The sequence below is a fragment of the Stegodyphus dumicola genome, chromosome 11, assembly GCF_044657685.1.
Source record: "Stegodyphus dumicola isolate Sdum_Otavi_A_Nest chromosome 11, ASM4465768v1".
NCBI classification, from domain to species: Eukaryota; Metazoa; Arthropoda; class Arachnida; order Araneae; family Eresidae; genus Stegodyphus; species Stegodyphus dumicola.
Genome location: NC_140778.1, coordinates 39,667,820 through 39,690,687, shown reverse-complemented (window position 1 = coordinate 39,690,687; position 22,868 = coordinate 39,667,820). Strand labels below are relative to the sequence as shown.

Sequence of the window (22,868 nt, the reverse complement as noted above, 5' to 3'; positions counted from 1 at the left end):
CAAGTCACAGCTGTTAAAATATTTCTGGCGAAGCCTATTAAAACATGGACACTCAATTAAAATATGACGAACAGATAAACAAACATTACAGTTAAAACAAACAGGCTCATTTTCAGCTTTTAAAAGGTAGCTATGTGTCACTCTAGTGTGACCAATTCTGAGGCGAGTCAAAAGAACTTCCTCCTTACGATTTTTGGTTAATTCCCAGTGCTCAATTATAGATTTTACATGTCTTAATTTATTTTGAAGCTGAACATCCCAAAGTTGCTGCCATTTTTTTCGGATCTTTTGTTTCACAACACAACAGATGTCTGCAAAAGGGATGAGACGACTGGACAGTTCAACAGCACATTTTGCTGTGATATCTGCCAGCTCATTCCCTTTTATCCCCACATGCCCGGGAACCCAGCAGTACAGGATTTCGTATCCACGATTCATTAAGTTTATATGTATTTTGAGAATATCCACTATTACTGGATTTTGAGTATTAGGAAAAGCTTCTATTGATTTAAGAGCACTATACGAATCTGTATAAATTATAAACTTTTTGTAGCAGAGCCTTGAGATGTATAAAAGACTATAATATATCGCAGTTAATTCGGATGTTAAGACAGAGAAAGCATTGTGCAAGCGTCTGCCCTCCATGTGGTCTTTAATTACAAATGCCATCCCGACATAATCTTTTGACTTGGACCCATCTGTATAAACTGGAAGATAACTGCTATATTTGTTCCTGTGCTCAGCGAAGAGTTGTCTGTAAATAATCTCGTTTGTGCTTGCCTTCACATGATGCTTAAAAACATCAAGAAGCTGAATCTGTGCATTTTCCCAAGGTGGGATTTCAAAATTCTGTACTGCTTGGGGGTGCATATCAGAGAGGGAGAGTTCCTCAATGACAGGGTGAACTCTTAAAAGAAATGTAGGAACACAAGATGAACATGTTTCAAATAAAGCGCTACACACATCATCAAGTAAGCACAGCTTATTGGGATGTTCAGGTTGGGATAGAATATTAAAATATTGCAAAAGGGACAATTAATTGTTCATGCCTCAGATAAAGTGATGGTTCATTACAGTCAACATACAGGCTCTGGACAGGAGAAGTCCTGAAAGCTCCTGAACAGATCCGTAGAGCTTGATGATGAACAGGATCCAGTTTTAACAATACTGATGACCGGGTGGATCCGTAAACAACTGAGCCATAGTCCAGTCTAGAGCGAATTAGAGCTCTGTAAATGCGAAGCATGGAGCAACGCTCTGCACCCCAGGAGGTGTTCGCCAAGACTTTTAGAATATTTAAAACTTTGGTACACTTTTTTCTCAAGTTTAAGACATGAGGAAGGAAAGTCAATTTTCGGTCGAACATCAGCCCTAAAAATTTTACTTCCGGTGCAGCTGGAATTACAGACCCATTGAGGTATAATTCAGGCTCAGGATGCAGACCTCGCTTTTTACAAAAATGTATGCACACAGTCTTCTGTTTTGAAAACGTAAATCCTTGTCTTTTTGCCCATTCCTGGATCCTGTTCAAAGTGATCTGGAGCTGCCTCTCTACATGTCTCATATCCGCACCCCGATAGCTAATTTGTAGATCATCAACATATAAAGATCCTGAAATAGTGGGAGGAAGTTGTTTTAATACAGAATTTATTTTTAGGCTGAACAGAGTTACACTAAGCACACAGCCTTGAGGCACACCCTCTTCCTGTTCAAAAATATCTGAAAAAACAGAGCCAATCCTTACTTGAAAAGTCCTAGTATTCAAGAAAGTCTGAATGAAAATTGGTAGGTTGCCGCGCAAGCCACTCTCGTGAAGATCCCGAAGTATACCGTATCTCCATGCCTTATCATAAGCTTTCTCAATATCAAAGAATACCGAGACTAGGTGACTTCTTCTTACAAAAGCTTTTCGAATGGATGTCTCTAAGAGGAGCATATTATCTACGGTAGTCCTCCCCTTTCGAAAACCACTTTGATAAGGCGATATAATATTATTCTTTTCCAAGAAGTAGACTAGGTGGCTGTTTACCATTTTTTCAAACAGCTTGCATAGGCAACTCGTAAGGGCAATTGGCCGGTAGTTGGAGGGATTCCTTGGATCTTTCCCTGGCTTGGCAATAGGAATTACAACAGCTCTCTTCCATGCACTGGGAAAAGTATGCTCCTTCCACACTATTGTAAAGCGTGAGAAGGGCATTCAGTGACTTATAGGAGCTTTAGCATATTGTAATTCACGCCATCGAGACCCGGAGACGACCTATGTGTCTGTAACAAAGCTCTCTTTAACTCTAGCACAGTAAAATCTCTATTATAAGGCTCAAATTTGGAAGAGTTGAAAGCGATGGGATTTTTCTCAGAGCGTTGCTTGATAGAAAGAAATGCAGGTGAGTAATTTCGGCTGGAAGAAACGGCAGCAAATGTCTCACCAATAGTATTAGCAATTTTTTCTATGGAGCTAATCACTCGGCCATCTTTTTCCAAAAAGGAAAGTGAGTGGTCTTCATATATGCCGCATGCTTTTCGAACTCTTTCCCAAACCTGCTTACTCGGCGTAGAGGATGTTATTGACGACACATATGAAATCCAGGAATCCCTCTGGCTCTGCCTTCTTACGTTTCGTGCATTTGCTTTGGCTCTTTTAAAGGCTATGAGGTTTCGCAGGGTAGGATATCTACGAAAAATACCCCATGCCTTTTTCTGTTTTTTCAGTGCTTCATGACAGTCGCGATTCCACCATGGTTTCGTATATTTAAGTATTTTTCCTGATGTTCTAGGAATTGAAAGCATAGCTGCCTGAATAATAATATTGTTGCGTGCGTACGGGTTCGTTACGAAATAAATGCACAAGTCCGATGAAAAATGAACAAAAATTTAATATTATCACAACAAAAATGCTTAAATTTTCTCAAATTATCATGCAGTATTACAATATCTCACAGTAGTTATCTTTTAACTACTCAAATATCCAATAGAACGTAATTCAAAACAGCTAAAGAATGTTAATCCGCGAATTCGCTACAATCAACAACAGTACTTTTCTAAACAACAACAAACTAAGCAACTACTACAAACTGAGATGTTTTCCTCCTTTTATAAGATTTTAAAATCGCGCTAGAATTTTCCAGTACTTTCTCGAAATCAAAAAGAGATATTTATTTATTTAATGCACGCGCTCTTGTATTTTCAATTTTCCGGCTTAGCTCTCTTTTAATATTCGTCACGCGCTGCACTGCACGAGAAATAAAACCATTTAATTTATAATTGAACTAACATTAGCTTTTTAAATACCAAATTCGTAACACTGCCCCCTTCCCAAGGACTGCACGTCCCGGGCAGTACAATCCCTGGACAGGAAGCTAAACTTACAACTGTGGCATAAATGCATTAATAAACATTTCATTACAATAATAAACAACATGAACAATAAATGCAATACAAAAAAAAATCAAATGCTATCAAATACACATTTATAAACAAAAAGGACCATGGTCTGATACTATTTACAATTATTTACATTACGTACTATAGCCATAGTAATGAGCTAACCTGTCGTAATGAACGACTTTAGGTTTAGAGTTCGAAGACTTACAAATCCGAACCACGACGTCATTCGTGTTCAGCACTGTAAATGGATCATCCGAAGGTGACTGTAATTTAGGACTCGGTCCTTTTCGTTGAATCGGGTTCCACAACCTCACCTTGTCTCCTTTGTTCGATCTATGTCCAGTAGCTCTCGTGTTGTATCTGGTCTTCACTTTCTCCGTCGCCAAGTTCACTCGCTTTCGTGCGAAACGGGGCATCACTTCGAAACGGGCCTGGACATCTTGGATGTGTTCCTAAGGCGATGAAGGCGCATCCATAGGGCGACTAAACAGGTGGTCACAAGGCAGATGAAGGTGTCGACTGAAGAGCTTCTGGGATGGAGAATAGCTGGTAGTCTTGAGTTTCTTTTCGACCCTGGTATGATTTCGGCAGCTTCCCGAGCTCGATCTTTCGGACAAGGCGTCGACATTTCCAGGCGAGGATCCCTTTTGAGGATGGATAGTCATGCCATCAGATGCTGAGAACAGCTTATTGTTTTTGAAGTCTAAGGAATAATTGTATTTCCTTAAGAAGTCCAATCCGAGTATGCATGGATCTGTAATATCCGCCACATATGCCGTGTGATGGTAGGCGGCACTTCCAAACGTGATGTTTACGTTTAACTTCCCAGTTATGTCGATCTTTTCACCAGATGCAGTGTGAAGGGTAACACAGGATGGCGTCCAAATAAGTTTATCTTTAAACTGTTCAGCTAAATCTTTCCTAATGATGGTAACATTAGCTCCTGTGTCAATGATTATATTGCAAGGAACTCCATCGATATTCCCATTGATAGACAGTCCGTTATTGTTGCCACTCACTATAGAGATCTTAAGCGCTTTAAAACAGGGTTTTTCATTATCTGGCAACCTCCGTTCTATGATATGGTGATTAATTTGTTTACTGCGTCGTTGCTGGGAAATGGTCTTATTTTCTGTACCTCGAGGTGTTCTACAGTTTCTTCGTATGTGGCCTTCCACTCCGCAGTTCCAGCACTTTAGAATTAGTTTCTTTTCACTTCTGTTCCGTCTCAAGGCACTGACTTGTCTGGTAAAATCATCTGCTTTATATTCCGTACCCTGGGGTGTTCTGCAATTCCGTCTTATGTGTCCTTCAGCACCCGCAGTTCCAGCACTTTACGGTCGGTTTCTTGTCACCAATATTCCGTCTCAAGGCGTTCAGTTGTCTAGTTAAATCGTCTAGACAAGCAGTGACTTGATCCCCTGGCTCCTGGACTTGAGCAGCTCTGATTGGGTGGCGGTCTCGACGAGTGGCTTGCTGGGCTGCCTCAAATTTCATGGCGTACACTAGAGCACTTTTTAAATCTTTTACATCCGCCATTCGTAGAGCTTTCTGTATTTCAGTATCTCGGATGCCGTCGATAAAGTATTGCAAGGACAGGATTTCCCTTGTTTCTGTCGGGCATTCCGAAAAGGCGAGATGGGACAGCCTTTCAACATCCGCGGCGAGCTCCTGAAATGTTTCGGTAGGCTTCTGTTGACGAGATTTTAATTGGAGCCTGCTGTAGTCTTTTAAACACTTCTCCCCAAAGCGCAACTCCAAGGCGCCGGACAGAGCTTCGAAATCTAACCTTTTGTTTTCGGGAAGCGTCTGCAGGATATCCGCTGCGTCTGCTCTCAGAAAAGCGGCAAGATGACAGGCCTTAGCTTGGGAATCCCATCCATTCGCATCCGCCACGATAGAAAACTGGGTCTTATACACTTGCCAGGATGTCTTCCCATCATATGTGGATAGCTTCAGAGATGGACGAGCAGGCATCGGTAAGAATTTAAAATCATCACTCTTACTCCCAGCCGTCACTACGAATTTCTTTAAAGTTTCCAGTTCTTTGGCAACCGCACAAACCCGGTCTTCAATTTGTTGTTCGATTTGTTTCTGAACGGAACAAACTCTTTCTTCTATTCCTTCTTTAACAGAAGAAACATTTTCCTCAATTTGTCCCACTTTATTCTCAACCACATCTATTCTGCCTTCCATAGCATCGAATTTGGTTTCTATTATGCAGGCAATTTCTCTTTTCATTTCGCATTGACTTTCTTCAATCTTGACTTTTAACAGCTTTTATTTCTTCTTTAACAGATTCCTTAACAACTTTTATTTCGTCTTTAAAAGTTAATTGACCAGTTTGAATGGACTTCATTTCTTCCTTAACGGATTCTTGGCCCAATTTCATGTCGCCTTTAATTTCTTCTTTAACGGAGTTGACGGCTCCTTCCATCTTTTCTTGGAAAGCAGCAAATGCAGTCATCATTTGCCTGAATTGTTCGTCCATCCCTCTTGTTATTGGCATTCAAATCCCACTTCTGACACAAAAAATTGTTGCGTGCGTACGGGTTCGTTACGAAATGAATGCACAAGTCCGATGAAAAATGAACAAAAATTTATTATTATCACAACAAAAATGCTTAAATTTTCTCAAATTATCATGCAGTATTACAATATCTCACAGTAGTTATCTTTTAACTACTCAAATATCCAATAGAACGTAATTCAAAACAGCTAAAGAACGCTAATCCGCGAATTCGTTACAATCAACAACAGTAGTTTTCTAAACATCAACAAACTAAGCAACTACTACAAACTGAGATGTTTTCCTCCTTTTATAAGATTTTAAAATCACGCGCTAGAATTTTCCAGTACTTTCTCAAAATCAAAACGAGATATTTATTTATTTAATGCACGCGCTCTTGTATTTTCAATTTTCCGGCTTAGCTCTCTTTTAATATTTGTCACGCGCTGCACTGCGCGAGAAATAAAACCATTTAATTTATAATTGAACTAACATTAGCTTTTTAAATACCAAATTCGTAACAATATTAGTAACAGCTTCCACAGCGTCATCGATATGCACATCTTCTACCATTTCCTCTGTGAGCTCTGCAGTGGAAGAGAAGAGTTCCCAGTCTGCCCTGTCCAGTATAAACCGAGGGAGTCTCGACGTGGGGTATGCTCCTCTTCGTGCAAGAGATACAAAAATGGGATAATGATCGCTGTTGTACAGGTCATTTCCGACACTAAAAGTGCAAAACGGCAACAGAGATGGTGAACAGATGGCAAGGTTGAGAGCATGGAATGTCCTTGAAGGCTCATGGAAGTACGTATCCTGCCCATTATTTAGGAGACAAAGGCTATGATCTTCGATCATCTGCTCAATTTGTCTTCCTCGGCAATTTGTATCTTTACTACCCCAGAGCGGACTATGGCCATTAAAATCACCTATTATGATGAAAGGCTCAGGCAGCTGCTCTAAAAGACCATTTAAATCTTGCTGATCAATATGCTCATTTGGAGGCAAATACAGAGAACTGACTGTAACAACAATATCAAAATTTGTTTGAATAGCGACAACTTGGAGGGATGTCGTCAAAAAAAGCACATTTGAGGGATAATCCAGTGAGGTGAGGAGACCTACACCTCCACTGGCACGCTCACCTGCAAGGTTATCTTTCCTGACGAAGGAAAACCTCTGAAGTTTTGCCTGTTGTTCTGGTTTTAGATTTGTTTCCTGTATTGCGAAGCATACAGGATGATAAGCATTAATTATGGCTTTGGTGTCGAGCAAATTTCGGTGGAAACCGCGACAGTTCCATGAGACGAGGGTGGCCATTATGACTGGTTTTTGTTCTTTCTGTGCTCTTGTTTGGTTTTTCGTGGAAGTAGATGCCTGGGAACTTCTAGACCCTCCTCTACTTCCATACCATCTGAATCCGCAGATTCAGAAATCATATCGTCAAGAGAGCTATTGCTAGGACTTCTATTTTTATTAATTATTTTGTTACTTTCAGTTTTAGGTTTACTTTGAATGACTGTTTCTTTTTTATGTATTAAATGAGTTGCATTTTCCGTTTTCTTGGTGGATGTGGTTGGTTGGGTTTTATTTGGTTTAGTCTGCGTGCCTATTGATGTTTGGGTGGCAATGCTACGTGTTGTTTTAATTCCACTGGCATAAGATTTATTTGGTTGGAGCTGTGTGCTTTGAACTAATTTTCTGGCTTCAGCATACGAGATGTTCCTGGTAACTTTAAGAGTCTGTACTTCTTTTTCGGATTTCCATTTTGGGCACAGGCGTGAAAATGCTGGGTGCTGTCCCTTGCAATTTATACACAAAGGCGCAGCGGTACGATTTTCAGAATTGTGGCCAGTCTGTGAGCATCGGGCGTATGTGAGGCTGCCACGACAAGTCATCTTAGAACGGCCGAAACGCTGGCACTGGAAACATCGCATAGGGTTAAGAATATACGGTCTTACATGAAGATTTAGATATCCAGCCTTAATATTCTTAGGCAGATCAGGCGTGTTGAAGGTAAGGATCATGTGTTTTGTATCGATCAACTTACCTTCCTTTCGCATCTTGATCCGCCTAGCACCACAGACATTTTGGTCAGCTAACTCGGAGACGAACTCTTCTTCTGAAACACACAGAAGGTCGATCTCCGAGATCACACCTCTACAAAAATTAAGTGTTTTGTGCGCTGACACAGTTATAGATATTTCTCCAAATTTGGTTTGTCGGGAAAGAGAAGCAGACTGGGTGGCCGACATGGTATCAGTAAGCAGGTCTCCTGATCGGAGACGCTTTATGTTCCTTGGCTCACCTATACATGAATGTATATATTTGTTTACGAGAAAAGGAGACATCTTTTGCAGTTCACCAGAAGGACTAGAGATAACAAGGAAGCGCGGACAATAAGTAGATTCTTTCGCATTTGCATCGGTTCGGGTCTTCTTGGTACTGGATTTGTCAATAATTTCAGTACCTTTGTCATTTTCATCAGTACGGGTCTTCTTGTTAATTGATTTATCAACAATTTCAATATCTTGGTTGGTGTCTTTTGAGTCAGGTTTTTTTAGAATAAATAGAGAAGCCATAATTGAAAAAGAAAAAATTCGGGTCCGACGGCCCCGCCCACCACCGAGCCCAACAAGGGAACACAGATTCCTGTGTTAGGGCTAGCCGGACCTATACGCAAACTGAAGCCCCACAGTCGGCTTTCCTGAAAGCAGGTACTCCCGAGAGCTTGACCCCCAAGCCACTGACACTAGGACTAGTGACCAGCCGATTGACACCCGTGAGGACGACTAAGGTGCCTCCCGATTAGCTGAAGCAGAGGCCAAAGCAGTGTGTTGGGGACAGTACCTCGCCCCTCAACTACCAGGACCCTCCTTTCCAGCGACACGGGTCTCCACGCACGGCAAACACGTGGGCAGTTTTCTCGCCACTCGAAAACTAGAAGCAAGGACTGCTCCAGTCTCTCGTGACGAGCCCCAAACTCCGTAGAGAGAAACCACGAGGGAGAAGGGAAGGGAAAAAGTTCCAGCCAAGAGGAGAGGAGACGGAAAATAGGAAAGATCACTGGGGCTCCAGGATCGTGACACCCGTCTCACCAAGAAGATGATTCCCTGAAGGGCTAGGGTACCTCGGGATTGCCACACCCCTGAGCGTCAACTTTGTTAAAGAAGTTGAAGGGAAGAAGAAACAGTCTTCTATTAGCCGGGAGGAAAGGATTTTCTATCTTCTTTTTTCGGATTTGAACAAAGCATATTGTAGTTTGTGTTAAGTACCATTAAGATTTTTGAAAGTGTAAATACCCTTCTGCAATCAGCTTTGCCAAAATCTCCCCTGCTTATCCAAATTCTTAATGATCTTTTGAAAGAACTTTATACTAAGTTTGTAAAACCGCCTGTTGTGAAAAACAGTGTGTTGATTCATGTTGCCTATAATGGTTTGGCAAATCAAAAGGATGACAATGATCTTATAATTGGAAATCAAACCAGGGAACTTGTAAATTCTTTGAGAGATCATGAGAAAAAAGAATATTTTCAATGTGTTAGAAAGTACTTTTCCTCAGCCTGTGATTACATTGCAAGGAAGTTTCCTTTGCAAAATGAAGTTCTTTTAAATGCTGAAGTGGCAAATTTAAAAGAAATTGAAAATTCATCTTTTGAAAAGATTCATTTTTTTATTGATAAATTTCCATTTTTGTTAACAATTAAAGAAAATGAATACCATAATGATGCTTTAGATGAAATTTTCTGCTGCACAGTTTGAAGACTTTGCCAGTTCTGGAGAAGATAGACTTGATGTCCTCGTTGGTACCTTAAAAAGAATAAAAAGAGCTGATGGAACATCAAAATATGATAGACTAGCAAGAGTTTTATGAGCTATTCTCGTAATTCCACACAGTAATGATGAGTGCGAGAGAGTTCAGTGTTGTGAAGAAAAACAAAACTATGTTTCATTCTTCAATTTCACCAAAAACTAGCAAACATTTTAATTGCTAAATGTTATGAGGAAACTAATTGTTATGACAGGAAATTTTCCAAAGAATATTTGGCTACACTCTAAATTCATTGCAATAATTTTTTTGTGTAACATTAAGTTCTTGTTTTATGTTTCCTAATAAATTTTTTAGTTACTACTTAATTGAGATTTACTAATGTAAGTACAATTTTCTTTTTTCTATTTGTATAAATTGTTATTTTTTTAATATCAAAGCATGATATTAATTCTTTGTGTTCTTCTGAATTTTGGAGAAATCTTCTGAATTTTTATCTTTAGAGGTTGGCAGGTATGTGCATGTTGATAGGATCATATTATTACTGTAAAAGACATTTTGTGAAATATTTCTATGAAGAACTCAGAATATTCTTTATGTTTCAAAAATATTATATTCTCTCCTTCTAAAAAATGACATTTTCAGTAAATTAAAGAATTCAACATAGCAATGAACTTCAATTTATTACTACAAGGAATTCAAAATTTTGTTCATAAGCTTGCATTACAATGTCCAACTAATCTTTTTATTCTTATCTGCACTTAATGTTTGTCAACAGTCTGCTATTGTTTGAAATAATAGATGGTAAATGCATAACGTTTTTAACTTACCTTCAAATAATTTCCTTTGAATTAACATTAAAAGCCTAATGTCATGTTTTTTGAATAAGTATAAAACTTCACCAACTGACTTTAATTTTCAAAGCCTTGCTTACATTAAAATTCTTAATGCTTAATACAATTATGCCTTTAACAAATTTGTTTAAAAAATTAATACTTCACTTTATCTTAAAATTTAATGCATTTTTATTTTACCTATAATTTTTTACAAACATGATATGTAATAAATTTAAGCTTAATATTTACCATTTAGAAAGTGATACTAAAAAAATATTCCTGTTTATTATAAAGTTCGAGATTTGCATACAAAATTGTGAAATATACATGTGACACCAGAAAACAAACTTTATACCCTATATATATATATATATATATATTACAGCATGTTAATTAAGAAGTTTATTGAATTTATAATTTTATTGTGAAATATTATGAAGCAAATAATATGCTAATTAAAATACAGAAGTAAAAATAATTTATAACGTAATTCATAAACTTTACATAAAATCTGAAAAAAGAATTAATTAAAAATAACACAATATAACATTTCGTAAAAATTCGTTTCGACTGCTTGGAAAAAAATGAATGCTTTTCTCCCCTCTTTGTAAACCATGCCTCCTAAATAAAGAAAAAAACATTTTTTAAAATCATAACCATGCTCTTAAAAAGCTTATAAAAATTATTTTAATAGATGTTTTAAATGTGTGCTTATATAACACTTTTAATCATATTTCTTTATAATATCATAAGAAATTAAGAACAGCTTAAATTCTTTAAAAAATTGGATTACAGTGAACCGTCTCATTACGACAAACTACCCCTGTCAATCACTTTTTAAATTTTGCCAGCATTCCTCATAAAATAACTAATTAGTAAAGATAACTTCTCTAGGATGCCCACTATCATTGAAGATCAAAATCTTCAGGAATCACGTATAGCTAGCTTAGAGAAGGTTCATTGTACAAAAACAGCCAATATGCAAATCTTTTCATAAATAAAGCTACCACAGTTATTAAATATAATATACAGTATACTTATATTCAGAATTCATAACTTGAATAAATTTCTCGAACTATTCTAGCATTCGAAAAATATTGTATTTATTACCTTAAATTTCTAAAACAATGTTACATATTCGTCCAAATGAATCACTGGGACTCGAACAACATTTTCCCCCTAGCTTTCTTTTAGCACAGGATTCTGAATATGTTTTAATGATTTTGGTAATGTTTGTCTTCCTTAAGGCGCTCACAAACCCTAAATGTTTTGTCCGCATAGTGGTAATTTTCATCTTACTAACTGATTTGCTAGTGGATTTTGGGTGCATGGCCTATCATTGAAACAATAATAGTGAACAACTTCAAGAAAATGGGGATATCTAATGCTCTTGATGCCATATTCCCACTTATTTTTACTAATTTTATCTTCCGAAAATTGAGAGGGAAAAATTAAGCGAATAAGTTAATTTCCAAAGGACACAGTCACAGTAAAAATATAAGAAATAAAAAGTAATCATGGATAAACTACTACTATCACAATATTATTTCTTTAAAAAAAACCTATAGTTTAATAAGAATACACACAATTGCAACATCTAATAGGTTATCTCATTTCTACTTCTTTATAATTTGAATTTCTTTCATTCTCATTGTTGTTCTTGCAACTCCTTAGGCCTCAGATCATACATAAATAATTAGAGAAGGTGAATATGCAGCTGATATGGCAAAATTGCACAGTGAATGGTAGTTGGTATTTGCTTTAACTATCATAGATCATTTTTTTATTAGCCTGACATAATATTCAACAGTTAGAAGAGAAAGATTCAACGGGGCATTTAGTGTGCAAAAGTTTGCCTTTGTTAGTATGACGAAAACAATCATTATGTCGATAAATCCATTTTAAAATGTTGGGATCTTCATTTTCTGAATGCATTAAAAAGGGTAAAATTCTGCAAATATTTTTTTAATTTTGAGAATCTGGTTCTAAAGCTGGGTGGGGTGGAAAATGCAATGCAATACGGTAATTCTGAAGGTCATTGCTCGTGGTAGTACAAACTGAACGGTGATAACTTGCATGCTGTAGAAGACTACACAAATTGCAGTTCCAGATGCATTAAATGCTTTGAGGTCTAGGGAGTAGCAGTGGACAATAATAAGAGTGAAATTCAAGGTATAGGGAAGTAGGAATGAAAATTGTTATTATCAGATACCGAAATGTTAATGTTACTAAGCATTCTTATTGGAATGTAGGTCTCTTTTAAATAATAATATGATAGTTACCAGTAGTTCATTCATGGATATTTTTCATTGGTTATCTTACTGTAATCACATCCTTCAAAATTAAATTGATTGCTTAATTTCCCCCTTGATTTTCATACTATAATATTAGTAAAAAGGAAGAAAAAAGTCTGCAAGTAAACATAACTCCTCTCTCTCTCTCTATATATATATAGGCATGTATCTTCGTGTGCAACTAAGCAAAACAAATGTGACTTTTTCTTCTTTAAAAAAATTGGTGTTAATAAATATGATGAGAATTAAATTCATTTTAAAGACTTATGACACATGAAATATACATGATCAAAATAAATTAGAAAATTATATATAAATTACGTGTTTATGTTGCAATAATTCAGTTATAAGAATTAATACTAACAAAACCAAACATCATATTCTCATTCTGCAAAGTATAAAGATTCTTCTGCAAAACTGCAAAAATTACCAACACTTTGGTTTATTTGATAACTTTCAAATTCACTCCTTTGTTTGCATTTAGAATTTATAACTTTAATTTTCCACAGAAATTTGTTTTTGATTTTAAAAAAATTCACTGGCATAATTTCATTCACTTCTGCATGCATTAATAGATGCAGAAGGTTTTTGTACCTTACATAATTTTAAACCTTATGTAACCTTACGTAATTAATAAAAAATCAAAACATAGATCAGAAACTGCATAAAATTTAATTAATAATTACTACTAGTGTCACATGAAATGCTATGAAATTAATCAATAACATAAGAATGAGATAAAATATATAGAATTAATATTCCACATGTGTGAGTTTGGAAACTTTTCTTTAAATTAATTATTTTTAAAAATGGCCTTTCGTAATTAGAACTTGCAAATCGACTTCACTAGTCTTTCATAACATTGCTTTTCTTTTATTAACAAGAAATATTGCATTCAGTTATTTAAGATTTCCAAAAATAATGCTACTGAAAGGCATGAATACATACTAAAATTTGAAATTAATTTGGTTAATTTAAAATAATATTAAAAAAAATTAATCTTCATATATACGTCTAAAACATCAGACCTTCATAAATTTCTTTTATTTGAACGATATCTGAATTCTGCATTACTTTGGACTTGTAAATCATTGGGCAATTAAATGGCAAGCTATAAGAGAACTAATGTAGTTTACAAATGCACTGAATTTTATTTCCTGCGTTAACTTTAAAAAGTAAAATGTTTTGCATATTTGCATCATTTGATTGATAGAATATGGCAAAGCATGCGAAAGGTATCAGCCTAAAGGAAAGTATATATTCATAGACGGCTTTGTAAGGAAATATAGCTTGCACTTCCATTTATTCATGTGGGTATATAGTATATATATTTACATTGTTAAATGCTAAAATCAATGCTTCATTAAAATTTAATTATTATTTTATTTTTAATACTAACATACAGATACAAAATTGTTTTAAATTCCTATAAACAATCATAATTTATTTTAAAGAAAACTTATATTATGATTTTTATATTATATTATATGAATAAGAGAAACATTCGTCAAGAAATGTATTAAACTTGTATTAGCAGATTCATGCTATCCTAGTAACAAGACTATCATACTTCAAAACTGTATTAAAACTGGGCAAAATAAAATCAACATTAATTCTACATTAAATGTTTAAAACTTATAAGTATTCAGTGGTAGATATTTATACAATATAATAAATTTTGTCATTTATAAAATATTAATGAAATGATATTTTTGGAAATAATGTACAAAATTTTAGTTTTCGTTTATAACTAGTTTAACGAATTTTTAGAAAAATATTTTAGGTCATTTCCATCTTTCCCCTGTTGATATTGGTATATTAAAATAAAGTTGCTTCTAGTTAGTAAAACAGAACATTACGAAAAGTATTTGATGCGACATATTTTTAATCAATATAATTACTTCATTTTGGAATTATAACATTTTCGTAAGTAATTAATACCAGTGAAAAAAATAATATTATTACAGTAAAAAATAAAGGAGATTCTCGACCGCGTTGTTCAAGTTTTTGTAATTTTACTTCATAACACACTCGTACATAAACTTATTATTAGACTGAATTATAAACCAAGTATAATTAATCAGGTAATCCTAAGGAAAGAATAAACTAAACCTAGTAAGCAAAAAATATATACATTACATTCAGAATTCTAAATGTTTACATAAACGTTCTCGCAAGGCCTGCCAGGAAATGTTCTTTGGTCAGACGATTGCAAACGAACGCTAACATAATTAATACTGTTTATAACAACCACATTACCAGTTCAATTAAATACCACAACAGTGATTAAATTTTGGAATAATTAGTTATGAATAATAGTCTGGCAATTTAAGGCATAATTTATCAAATGCACAATGACAAAATACTACTATTAAATCTGCATTTGGAATAAATATTTTGCACTCTTTCAAGTCATTAGACATTACGAACACTGATATTAATTAATCGCTAAGCTTAAACGTTTAAATACTTACTCACTACATGTAACAGTGCAAAGTGTATGAGAATAATCCGCATAAAATGAACAAAAAATATTTCAAACAGTTATTGTAAACATTTTCTTACTTACCTGTGCTATACAACCAACATGCATTCAGCCATGTTTTTTTCTGCAACTAGCTTTCAAACACTTTTCTCCTGATTGGCTAATTTTCAGTCAGTCACATGATTCTTCCACGCGGCTTCTGAAACATTATCTGTAATGCTACAGGCAAATCTACTGTACCCGCCACAGTTTGCTTTCAACCTGTCACTATCACCTATGCTTGATTTTTCGCCCATCGGTGCAGAAAGACTTAGTGGGTGCAAAACAAGACATCTGTCTACTTTGTCTGTCTGTCTGTCTTACAGGAAATTCTTGTGTAACTTTTTGATTTCTGCAATTTTACAAAACTTGCCTGTAAAGAGCGAACTTTTTTTTTACCGTGCGGCCTGATTTAAAACGAGAAGGATAAAAAATATAAATCTAACCGTTTTGTACATTTTTTTAAAGAAAGTAATGCAACCTGAAGGGAAAGGAAAAGCATTTCTTTCGAGGTTGCTCACTTAGCATACATAATGATAAGGTGGCAATTTTAATTTTATATAAACTTATTTTATTCATAGAATGCAATTGAGACTTGGAAACGTAAAATAAGTTATGATTAAACAAAGCTTTCATAATAAAATGAACGTAATAAATAAATAACATTTTATTTAAAATGGATGTGAAAATTAATGCACTAAAAGGAGAACTAGAATTCATTACATAGTTTAAAGCAAAGTTTGACGATTAAAAATCTGCTTTGAGAATTCATATACAAGTTTGTATCACGAACAATGAAAGCATATGTGGTCTAAAATATTAATTTAATTGCAATTTCAAAAGTATAACCCATTTTTTTTTAAATTTTCTGTATTATTATTCGCATTGTAAAATTCATAAGCCAATATCCTATTTTGATTTATTGTGGGCACCGCACGTTTTTGTTATCCATGATATAAAATTGAAGAGGAATTATCTAAAAAGAATTATTTAATTTGCTATTCCGTTTAAAATATATGATAAATTATTTTTCTTTTTTAGTGCATTAGTTAAAATATTTTAAAAAATGCTTACTGCATAAAAGGTGTTTTTTTTATTATGTCTTATTTATTATTTTCTAAACTCAATGACATGTTATAAATTAAGAAAAGCTCATAAAAAACGAATTTCGCTAATTTGCCACTCGTCGGCAAACTCGAAAACAAATTTTAGACGACAAGCATACTTATTGATTTCCCTTCGACTGAAAATATTTCATAACGCGTTTGGTATATATGATTAAATTTTGAAAATTATTTACTTAATGAAGATTGAGTGTGCCCAATAAGCGAGTGAATTTCATATATAGTATACATCTAATAAAAACCCAATTATTAACAATACTGGAATCATGCTTCATATGACTATCACTGGATAACAGCAAAAATAATTTTACTTTATTCTCACTTTCAAAATGCCAGTCGTACCTATGAGCACAGAAGAAATACAATTCAGTGTAAGCGATCCCGTTGGGGCCATTAATGGGCGGAATGCCGGTGTAGCGTCGTTTAAATTTAGAAACCGCACTCCAGAGGAAATTATCATCTGCGTAGAGAGCGATTCTAAGTGTCTGGCCCAGTCAAGTAAGCCGATTTATTAATGCTTTATCGAAAGGACATCTCAATTGTTGCCATTGTTTTCATGCATGTTTCCTTTCTCGTACCCAGTTCCCAAATAGCACTATTTTATACCATTCCTATTTCCTTGCAGCTTTGCTATTCTTCATAAATGCTTCGTGCATTTCATCAGTGAATTTTTCTGTGTATTCATTTAACTCATTTCTCGACTGTATTGTGTTGGTTGAGTACTGAGTGTTGCTTAGAGCTTTGGCATATCCTGCCCGGTTAGTAATAAGGGCTCTTTTGTGTGGTGTACTGTAGGTATTGGTAGTAATTTCCATCATAACTGGGTTATGATCAGAACATAATTCTGACATACTCTCAACCTGGCTTGGAGAGTTGATATTCCTTAATATGAAGAAATCCATAATAGAGGGTCTACGAATCCCACAGTGTGTTGGTTTAACTGGGAATGCTAGGTTAACATTGGCTGCTTGGGCGAAGTTATGTATTATGCATCCGTGTGGATTAATATCCCAGCAGTTCCACTCGTGGTGGTGTGCATTGAAATCTCCACCTATAATGACTGGATTGTTAGTGCTTAATAGCGTGCGTAAATCTGCTTTCACAGAATTTACAGGTCTGTGTATGGGAAAATAGGTGGAGATAATGGTGACTGGTAGCAAAGTGTTTGGTGTGAGTGTAATAGCTAAGGCTTCAATAGCTAAAAGCTGTGGTAATGGTATAACATGGTGAGAAATAGAGCGCTTAATTAAAATTAGCAATCCACGTCGTGCATTGCCTCTGGGGGCATATCTACAAGCAGTAGGCCTGTCCCATCGATGAGTGATGTAGTTGCATGTACAAAAATAATTTTGAGGGCCAAGCATGTGTTCTTGTATAAGTACAATATCTGGGGAAAAGTCATGTAAAAACTCCTTAAGCTCTTAAGCTTTCGGGAGCAATCCATTCGCGTTCCATGTTATAATAGTAAGAGACACATTATTATTACTCAGAGACATTACTATTAATTTCATTAACTATTTCATAAAACATAAATAATTTATCTACAGCATCAGAAAAAATTTTAAGCTTTGGTAAATATTTTTTAAATACATTGTTCATTATTCTAATGTTATTAAATCCTAATATAGTGTTAAATTCTGAGATATTTCTTATAAATTCTAGAAATTCAGAGCCCTGTGATTTCTCCTGTGAATTATTCATAACATTAGCAGGAGAGCTCTTATTAGGCTTACTATTATTTGAAAAATTTTAATTTTTTAATGCGTTACTTAGATCAGTTAATTTAATAGGATCATTAGCCTTTGAGGGCTCGTTATATGCAGCAGAAACCGATGAGGGTTGAGCCAATGCATTATCATTAAAATAATTAGCCTGATTCCTAGCCATCTCTACGTAAGAAATTCCTTTTTTAACAGTTCTATCTTTTTTGGATGCATTTGATCTATTTTTTGGAAACATCTCACACCCACAGTATGTGACCACGTGATTTTTTTGGCAATTCGCACATTTAGGTTCTTCCATTTAGGTTCTTCCATTTTACCCTTATTTGGGAAGTCCACAGTTTTGTGGTTTAAGGAGCATTTAACACATTTAGGCAAGAAATGACAGTTTTCCGAAGAATAGTGCCAGTTTTGACAGTTGTAACACCGTGGCACTTGATTCTTCGAAACATACTTTTCTAGGGCGATTGCAAAAGCAAGAGATCAGTTACATGAAATATTTCATCAGCCCTATCATTCGTAATGACTTGCACAAGGAACACGGGAATGGACGCCCCAGTATCGCGATACGCAGGGATACGTTTCGCATTAAAATTAAAATTTTTGTTAATTGTATTGAAGGAAAAATTTTATTTTATGTTATTTATGTTTTATTTAAATAAATGTGTTTTGTAAAACATAATACAATTATAATTTTCATTTTTATTTAGTTTGAAAGCATATCTACTTATTATGTTGCTTTATTTTTATGCTATTAAATATCTTTAAATATTGCATATCTAGTGTATCAGTATCAGTAGTGGGTGCAGCCCGACCCGCCTAACCAAACAAGTTGGTCTTATGGTCATGACAAGCCATGCCCATTTAAACTATAACTGCATATCTGGTGTACAGTCAAAAGTCGTTAATCCGGACTCGTCGGGACTTCGATTCCGGATTATCGATTTTTTCGGATTATAGATCATCAGTTTAAATCTTGTAAGATGGCATGCAGAAATTCTAAAATTAAAAATATGAAACCGTAATTTATGAAATAAAGAACAATTATGATCTAAAGGGTATCAAAATTTGCAAAAAGAAAAAGCTTAATATTTATTTGTTTACTTTATTAAACATTTCTTTCAATGTAAGTTGTTTAAGTTGCTTCATTTCATGTGACAATACTTTCTCTTTAATTCTATTAAACAGAAATAATTTCTTGTTCAGTTACAAAGTTCCGCTGTTCAAGTCCTATAATTGCTGTGTCGAGAACACCGACTAATTTGTCAATCGAAATTTTTTCGTTTTCAATAACTGTCACTTTTCTTTGCTATCGGAAGCAAATTATAATGACGAGGAACTTGTTTTAAATCATATCAAAGACGGAGCATATCGAGATGAAATACATTTGGTAAGGAATTATAAGCCAAATAAAATAAAAACATCTGCGCTGAAGATAAGGATAGTGCTGACAGATCAACTTCCAATTCATTACGCGCCCGCCGCGGCGTTCCCCTCGCCGAGCAGTGTGAAATTGATAAAGAGATTTCGGATTTCAAAACATACTTTCACTTTAGATCCTTTACATATTAGCAAATATATATCGGAAATTCTATTTGATATAATCGAAAGTTTAGCTTACTTTTATAAAATTGCTCTTACAGTCTGCAAAAAATAATAAGCCGGATCCAATTCGAAAATTAAGGAACACCGCAATCATCAACATTAACTGAAATAGATAATTAGATAATTTTAGCTTATACGTCCATTATACATAAAACGCGCACGCGAAAACGTATTCTGCACTTGCGCACACTCATATGCGCAGTCGTAAAAGGTCTTACGCGCACGCGTAAATGCCTATGCGCATGTGTCAACGCGGCGCATGCGCAGAAAGTTTTTAGTTTTGAAGTCTGGATTATAGATCATTCCGAATTATGGGTGTCCGAATTAACGACTTTTGACTGTATAATAAAACACTAAATCTGTATTCTTGACCTCTATTCCCTAACTCTGTATGAAGGGCTCCGGAAATTGAATTGTTTCAAACATATCCTACAGTGTGGCATCCTGAATCACACTGGTAGATTGGTTTGTGCAGCAAAGCTACAGGGTTGCCACCAAAACTACAAGGTATCCCTGTTCTAGAGGCTTCCGCAAAAACGAAACCTCCAAAACAGGTTTCTACACGTGTAATAAATATTGAAAGTAAGCGCAAATAAGCGGGAGCAAGACTCCTGATTCATTTGGAATTCCTTACATATTATAGAGAGACTGACGCGTAATTTGAAAATTTCCTTTCTGCTTATTGCTGCTATGTCACAAGAAAACTTATGTAGTTTGTTTTTAAGTAGAAAAGTAGTAGTAATTTTTTTTCTAAGTAGAAAAATAAATAGAGTTGGGCAGTCGATGTGTGCTAAATGTAAGCCGGAGTTACTTAAAATAATATTTTATTTTAGTTAGAAGTAGGACATCGCATGAATAGGTTTCATTGTTCCAGGTCTTCGAAATTGTCTGTTAATATGTAATATAATACAAGTATCTAATTAAGTCTGTTATTATAGGTGGTGGCTTCGTAAATATGTAGGAAGGTTTTAATTGATTTTTGAAAGGTACTAAACCTTACACTGGTTTGAAAAATTGCACAAAGCAGTAATTTCTATATATTTACTGATAGTGAGTGCATTATTTCCCTTTGCTGTTTGTTTTCCAAACTTCAAGGAATTCTTTAGGCTATTTTATCTGAAAAGAAATTTTTTTTTCAGTAAATATTAATGGAAGCATTTTGTTAAAATACATTTCTTTGCAGGATATAAAAAAACACGTCGGCACGGTGAACTATCTTTGGAGAATGGCGACACTACAGCTACTAAGCGCATTTTAAAACGAGGATCCCATGACCATCATGTGTTCCCTCTGGTGACCAAAGGTAGTATTCAACTGTCTACTCGAGATCTATTCTACCTAGGAAATACAACTGTACCAGGTAATTTTACTCCATTTGCATATATAATTTTATGGTCTTTAACGGTTGTAAAAAAACCATGACAAGTAAAGTAATATATATGTATTGTGTGAGTTAATAATAGCATACAATTCTGCTAAAATTAGGGCCACTCCTTTGATGTCCAATAGAAACGTTGCCTTCCCTAGAAAAGAAGCTTTCTTTGGAGGATTTGGATCATTTCTTTTTACCACGTGGTATTTCTGAAAGCAAAACATTTAACGTTTATAGAGAAAACAATGTTCAATGATAAGTCTTACTTCCGTGTTAAAGTTTTTAATAGTATCTTTAATTTAAAGACATTCTCCAGAAATTCAAAAAAAAAAAAAAAAAAGTCTGAAATTTTGTTTAATAACTTTCGTCCAATTGTATTGACAAAAGGTAAATTACATTCCCGGAAGATATCAATATGCGTTGTATGAACTAAAATTCTTTTATATTCTTTCTTTTAGTAAACATAAATAGGACTTTAGGAACTGTATTTTAAAATTTTATACCCATGTAGCCTAAATTTTCTAAATAAATAAAATGTATTTCCTGCTTTTCATTCTTCTTGTATTTATACGTGAGATAACTTTTGTTTTGTCATAATTTTCTTTACAATTTCATTTAATAATTAATGTAAATTATTATCATTTTTATCACCGGTCAGAGATCAGTGTTTATTAAAATATTTGTCACTGATATTGAAAAGATTTCCTTTTAATGGTAAACAAATCATTTTGATTTCATTCTAACATACATTAATATGGGATACCATAATTCATTACTTCTGTAGCTAGTTAACCGCAAGATGTTACCAAATTTATAAAAATTTCCCATCAGTAATTTTGCGATGAGAATGAGATAAGGTGATATATTAAAAATTAAGCATTTTGCATCTAAAGCTGTTTCTATTTTTCACTCTGAAAGAAAAAATATCTTTTTTTTGCTATGATTTTGATCTAAATATTAGAGTGAGTGAGTGAGTGATTATGGCGCAAAACCAGAGATGATTATGACGCGCCAAACACAAGATGGGGTGATTACAATTTATGACATTAAAATTCAATAAATAAAAACAAGTGGATAAATGCACCAAATCCAGATGATGAAGTCATATAAACATAAGTTAAAAGCATACATTAAAATTCAAGACACAGTCTTTCAAACAACTTACATTAGGTAATAAAAGCCAGTCTCTTTTAAATAATAAATTACAATTGACCTCTCTTCCGATTAAACTGTCGAGAGGTAAGTTGCAGCTATTAAAATATTTCTGATGAAGACTGTTAAAACAGGGATACTCAATTAAAATATGATGGACAGATAGACAAACATTACAATTTGAACAAACTGGATCATTCTCAGCTTTTAAAAGGTAGCTATGTGTCACTCTAGTGTGACCAATTCTGAGGCGAGATAAAAGAACTTCCTCCTTACCATTTTTGGTAGATTCCCAATGCTCAATTCTAGGTTTTACTTGTCTTAACTTGTTTTGAAGCTGAACATCCCAAATTTGCTGCCATTTTTTTCGGACCTTTCCCTTGATGACACAGCAGATATCTCTAAAAGGGATAAGGCGACTGGACAGTTCAACAGCAGATTTGGCTGCGATATCTGCAAGCTCATTTCCCTTTATTCCAGCATGTCCAGGAACCCAGCAGTACAGGACTTCATAATCTCGAATCGTTAAATTTATATAAATTTTGAGAACATTCACTACTACAGGATTCTGAATGTTGGGA

The 22,868-nt window shown here is 34.7% G+C and overlaps 1 protein-coding gene across 1 annotated transcript in view; it reads left to right on the top strand.

Moving 5' to 3' along the window:
- Positions 1 to 22,868, top strand: part of LOC118204479 (uncharacterized) — a 51,430-nt gene that overhangs the window by 18,474 nt on the left and 10,088 nt on the right. Inside the window, exon 3 of the mRNA XM_085826270.1 lies at positions 20,947 to 21,123. Within this exon, the coding sequence (XP_085682396.1) occupies positions 20,947 to 21,123 (177 nt within the window). The remainder of the gene's footprint in view (positions 1 to 20,946; positions 21,124 to 22,868) is intronic.